We start from the raw sequence: 6,055 nt of genomic DNA on the forward strand, positions 1-6,055 counted from the left end.
TTTGGTTAGGGACGTCCCTCGGATAGGACGTTAAGTGGAGGTCCTGTGTTTGAGGAGAGCCACAACTCAAGCACGTTAAAGAACCCGACACACTTAGCGAAAAGAGTAGGGGTCCTTCCCGGTGTGTGTGGATCATATAAATCTGGATATGCAGCTTGTACTCTTCAGTACAAACAAAGGTGTGTTACGCCTTGATGCGGTTTACCGGGTATGCAATACAAACAAAACAAAGGTAAACAAGCTGCTAGGGGGCCCAAACCCACAGCACGTCTTCATTACACCACAAGCTATCTGCCACCAAAAAATCAAGACCATAGCACGTCCAGGTCAAGAGATACAAAAATGGAATTTCTGCTGCAGTACCAAGGTCACATACCAGGGGGCCCAAAATTGACCTTGAATTTCGGCTTCACAACACCTGCCCACATTACAAATATCATCGTAATCCATCCAGAGGTTCTTGAGTTATGATGACTACAATAGTCCGGAAACACAAACACAAACACACACACAAACGAGCACAAACACACCAAAAACAATATCTCCATTTTTCATGGAGATAATAATATAAACGACACAGAGCGGGAGGTTCTGTACCACCAACTGGCTATTGCGGCATTTATTACCCATGTAACAACTTCACCCCATCAAGCCGCTCCACCTGGCGCCCAAGGCTATATTGCACCGTGAAGTAATCCACACACTTCACAGCGCTTTCAAAGGAAATCGGAACTATTCATAGAAAAACAGACACAAACACCATAAGTCTTCTTTTACATCACAGAGGTAAAATTTCTATAAGGAATCCTTCCATAACGGCACTCAGTCATACGTTTGTAACGGAAACTGGCTATTCACAGGTGTTAAACGCCCCCCCCCCTCACACGAGAGAGCAAGGTTACGTAGTTCCTTTTGCCGTTACTTCTAAGATGATTAGAGTAATACATTATTTTAATCAGCCGCAGAAAAAAAACTAGGTAAAATTCTGAGAAATAGACTGCTGACATTGTCCTTGTATTTTGTAATGCCACAGAGAGAAAAAAAATGTCTGCACTGACGTTACCACAGGGTCTATAAACTTACAACTGTTGCACCGTTTGCTAACTTGTATAATGGATCCTGGGTCTGGCCCCAAACAGCTACAAAGCTATGGCCCATTCAGGATGTTAAATAATCACCATTCAGCCAGTAGAAGGGTGCGATACTCCCTGTTGGACGACATTCTGTAGAACAACTTTGACTTCTTGCCTCCTTCCCACAGACTGGATGGTATGACGTCACGTCTTCAGCTAACGAATATGGGTAATGTGACCAAATATAGGTATGCTCCCGTGACGTATGAAACTTTTCCCGCCATTTTTTTCTGACAAAACGACCTAGAGGCATTTCCTAATACGGGAATCATGCCCAAATATAGACATGTTGCTATCAAGTATGGAAGATCCAAATGAAAGTTTTAAATGAATGCGTCAGGCAACTAGGTTGGATCCTACTGGTTTATTTATGCACAAAGAGACAAAATAACACTGTACAAAGGCGTGTCAATGACATGTGTCCTTATAATTTAACTTAAAAAATATACATCACAACGAAATATGGAGAAATATGCAACAAACACGTAAACTTGGACAGTTCTCGGGGACAAATAATGACATCATCAAGAATAATGCGCATCATAGTTACATCAAAATGTGATTAATTGATTATAACCTTTCTGATTGCCACATTTTATTTTATCATCTTTGAGTGGAACCTGCACCTGCAACAGATACATTCCCTCCCTGAAACTGTGTGTACCAAATTAAGGTACTGAATTTCCCCTCAGACTCTGTTATCATGTACATCTTACAGTTCAGTATAATATTTTAAACCTGAGAAACAACAAATAAACTTGAAGTGGCCTTACCATGGCCCTTTGACAAATCCACACAACAGAATACATGTAACACCTACTAACTAATTCCACCAGGGTACAGAATTCCGCCACCCTAAAATATACATCCAAACAGATCTCCAACCCAACGTCTGCCAGTTTAATGACCTCCTGTACTAGTATCTAAACTGTGTATTCCTGGGGGGTGCTGTACTAGAGATGTCTCAAACCCACTGTTTTTCAAAGTGGCAGATTTCTGCCACCCAGCGGATAAATGTTAATGGAGATTACACTGTGTAAAAACAACTTCAGATTGGCCATTATGCCAACAATACACACTTCTTTTTCTCAATGCATCTGAAAACAAAATCCAAACTATATCCTATCTCAAAAAACATACAAACACATCAGAAGCAAGACTAGTGCAATTGATATTTGACAGTAAGATACTTTTACATATATAACTGTAATATCTATAATATAATGTATATTACATAAACATTTCTGTTCTAATATATATAATATTATGCATATATTTTTCGTCTCCCTACACAGATGCAGCATACAATTTAGACACTTCATTTCATTCCGGGTGTTACAATTCGAAAATACACCCTGGGCTAAAAGATTCTGCTTTTATCAACATTCAACAACAACAACAACAGCAACAGTTACATCAACTGTTACAACAACACTTACATCAGCTGTTACAACAACAACGAGCATGTACATTAGGCCACCTTCACCACAGTCTGTGAATGCCAACTTTAACCTCATGATCAGTAACAAACACAATTCTAGGCCGCAACAATTTAATTCCTTGGATCATGTCCATTTTCTAGCAAAAATTCAGCGAGACTTCAGGTCAAATACCAGGACATTAAACTGCCGTGAACTTTACATTATTTGTTACAATGTTTCTGACCCATTCATTCATTCATTCATTCATTCATTCATTCATATATATACAAACTGCCATAGATGAAGGTTCAAACAATAATTGAAAAAAAACAACAACACTGCAATGGTGATGGCATACACTTGGCAAAGAAACAAATGATATAATATCAACAACCAAATAAAATATAACATAATCTGACAACATATCATAATAATATAATATAAACAGGCTCCATATTGAAAGTGTGCAGTTGACATGTAATGCATAAGGGTTTGCCTGCATACAACACAGCAGGTATCTTGTTACATTCATTTTTCTGGAAAGGCAAGACAGTTGAATATGGCATGTTCCAACAGTAAGCGATGTGACTGGCAAGGAGAATGCGAATCATGAAATAACATTTGATATGTTTTGCTGACATGATATGTTCACACAAACAAACGAGGAAGCTGACACATTACTTAGTGGTCATATATCATTATATAACATTCAGTTAGTAACAAAATAAATATATGGCTCAAAATGAGGTTAGTCTTTAAAAAAAGGGAAATAATGAGAAATGTGATTTGGGCGTACACAAAGTGGCAAAGCTGCAATAGGTACATCGTGTGTACTTGACGGTCTTGACCTGACTGTCTTTTCTGCAAACACTGTTTAACCTTCTCCCTACTACCTTAAATCCCCGCAACCAACAGAGAAGTGGTAGCCAAACGGTTATTTCAGTGTGCTAAAGTTTTAAAACGTTTCTTCACAGCCATTTGGCACGGTGCACACGACAGTTTTCCTCCCCCATCCATACGGTTCACATATACTGCATGACGACACGTCTCTTATACTGCGGCCCAAGTTTTCACTCGGGGCTGTGTGTGAGGAGCTTTGGGCTGCTCCAGGGGAGTTTTCCTACTAGAAATGCTACTTGAGTGGCCTGGGGTTCCCCTTGCACAGTCCTGAGTGCACTCTACGTCCATTCATAAGTGTGTGTGCAAACCTAGCCTACATGGAGAGTTCCAAACATCTGCTGAATCACATGCAGCTTTCCGCCCATTCTTGGGCGAACATGATGAAGTGGTACGCCAAAAAAGCAATTACTCAAACAACTGGATATGATTTTGGAAACGGTCAGACGTTTCAAGTAGCATCCACTACTTTTCGCCAGTGACTGTGAGCAAGATCAGTTGAACAGCAGGTTTATAACCACGAACTATGAATTGATATGCAAATAAGGAGAAGACAAATTCTTAGATAGTCCAATAGAAAGCAAATTAGACAACTCAAGACAATGTTGAAGTAAAAGGGGACAATAGCTCCTATTGTTTTAGTATAGGAGCTAAAGCTAGTTTGCCCCAAAGGCTATGTCCCCAAGTGCCAGACAGTTCCACCCTTAGCCCTCCTTTCATGTTGAGGGTTGGATGAAACGGTAGCAGACCGTGGCAGGGAATCTCCAGCTAGCCTTGTGCCTGGTTGGCTGCTTGGCATTTTGATGATCTATACTATGACTAAACACCATAATTACAATAACTCTTATCTGTAACAAAATTTGATCACTTTCTTCTTATTAGATTAGACCAAAACCTACAAAGGAAAAGTCATGGCAATCTTAACTTGATGGTGAGTTTTTCTGTCACCACACACCAACATACATATGCACACAGGCACACTCTTACACTCATACACACACATTGCACAAGTCCACACACCCACACATGTGAAAAATATCCTCCTAGCCGGGTGCAGTTCTGACATCACTGACTAGAGGGCGCTGCTTGTGCGGAGCCTGGTGAGATGGTCGCCTGCCGGCCTGCCATTGGTCGGATCATGCCCTTGGCCTGTCCCGGCAGCCCGAAGCAGCCCTTGTGCAGCACCATGTAGGCGCCGCCCTTCGCTGGCTGGCTGGCCGGCTGGTGCAGCAGGTGGCTCAGGTGCACCGCGTAGCCTTCGTTAATAAACTGTAACAACAAACAAACAACGGTTAGAACACAGTAAACACATCTGAAGCAGCCCTTGTGCAGCACCATGTAGGCGCCGCCCTTCGCTGGCTGGCTGGCCGGCTGGTGCAGCAGGTGACTCAGGTGCACCGCGTAGCCTTCGTTAATAAACTGTAACAACAAACAAACAAACAACAGTTAGAACACAGTAAACACATCTGAAGCAGCCCTTGTGCAGCACCATGTAGGCGCCGCCCTTCGCTGGCTGGCTGGCCGGGTGAACCGCGTAGCCTTCATTTATAAACTGTAACAACAAACAAACAAACAACAGTTATAACACAGTAAACACATCAGAAGCAGCCCTTGTGCAGAACCATGTAGGCGCCGCCCTTCGCTGGCTGGCTGGCCGGCTGGTGCAGCAGGTGACTCAGGTGCACCGCATAGCCTTCGTTAATAAACTGTAACAACAAACAAACAACAGTTATAACACAGTAAACACATCAGAAGCAGCCCTTGTGCAGAACCATGTAGGCGCCGCCCTTCGCTGGCTGGCTGGCCGGCTGGTGCAGCAGGTGACTCAGGTGCACCGCATAGCCTTCGTTAATAAACTGTAACAACAAACAAACAACAGTTATAACACAGTAAACACATCAGAAGCAGCCCTTGTGCAGAACCATGTAGGCGCCGCCCTTCGCTGGCTGGCTGGCCGGGTGAACCGCGTAGCCTTCATTTATAAACTGTAACAACAAACAAACAAACAACAGTTATAACACAGTAAACACATCAGAAGCAGCCCTTGTGCAGCACCATGTAGGCGCCGCCCTTCGCTGGCTGGCTGGCCGGCTGGTGCAGCAGGTGGCTCAGGTGCACCGCGTAGCCTTCGTTAATAAACTGTAACAACAAACAAACAACGGTTAGAACACAGTAAACACATCAGAAGCAGCCCTTGTGCAGCACCATGTAGGCTCCGCCCTTCGCTGGCTGGCTGGCCGGTTGATGCAGCAGGTGGCTCAGGTGCACCGCGTAGCCTTCGTTTATTAACTGTACAAACAAACAAACAACAACAACAACAGTTAGAACACAGTAAACACATCTGAAGCAGCCCTTGTGCAGCACCATGTAGGCGCCGCCCTTCGCTGGCTGGCTGGCCGGCTGGTGCAGCAGGTGGCTTAGGTGAACCGCGTAGCCTTCGTTAATAAACTGTAACAACAAACAAAAAAGCAGCAACACAGTAAACACATTTGTGAAGCAGCCTAAGCTTTACGGACTGTTACCAACAAACAAATAAACATCATGTAACACAGATATTACAGAGAGCAGCATTTTGGTAACACCAAGCAGACAATAGCACTCCTC

General features: G+C 43.1%; 1 protein-coding gene across 1 annotated transcript in view; it reads right to left on the minus strand.

Annotated features, from left to right (window-relative positions):
• Positions 1 to 4,188: 4,188 nt before the first annotated feature.
• Positions 4,189 to 6,055, minus strand: part of LOC136427413 (membrane-associated phosphatidylinositol transfer protein 1-like) — a 27,742-nt gene continuing 25,875 nt past the window's right edge. The window contains exon 27 of the mRNA XM_066416247.1: positions 4,189 to 4,870. Within this exon, the coding sequence (XP_066272344.1) occupies positions 4,517 to 4,870 (354 nt within the window). The 3' untranslated portion in view covers positions 4,189 to 4,516. The remainder of the gene's footprint in view (positions 4,871 to 6,055) is intronic.

The sequence above is a fragment of the Branchiostoma lanceolatum genome, chromosome 1, assembly GCF_035083965.1.
Source record: "Branchiostoma lanceolatum isolate klBraLanc5 chromosome 1, klBraLanc5.hap2, whole genome shotgun sequence".
NCBI lineage: Eukaryota > Metazoa > Chordata > Leptocardii > Amphioxiformes > Branchiostomatidae > Branchiostoma > Branchiostoma lanceolatum.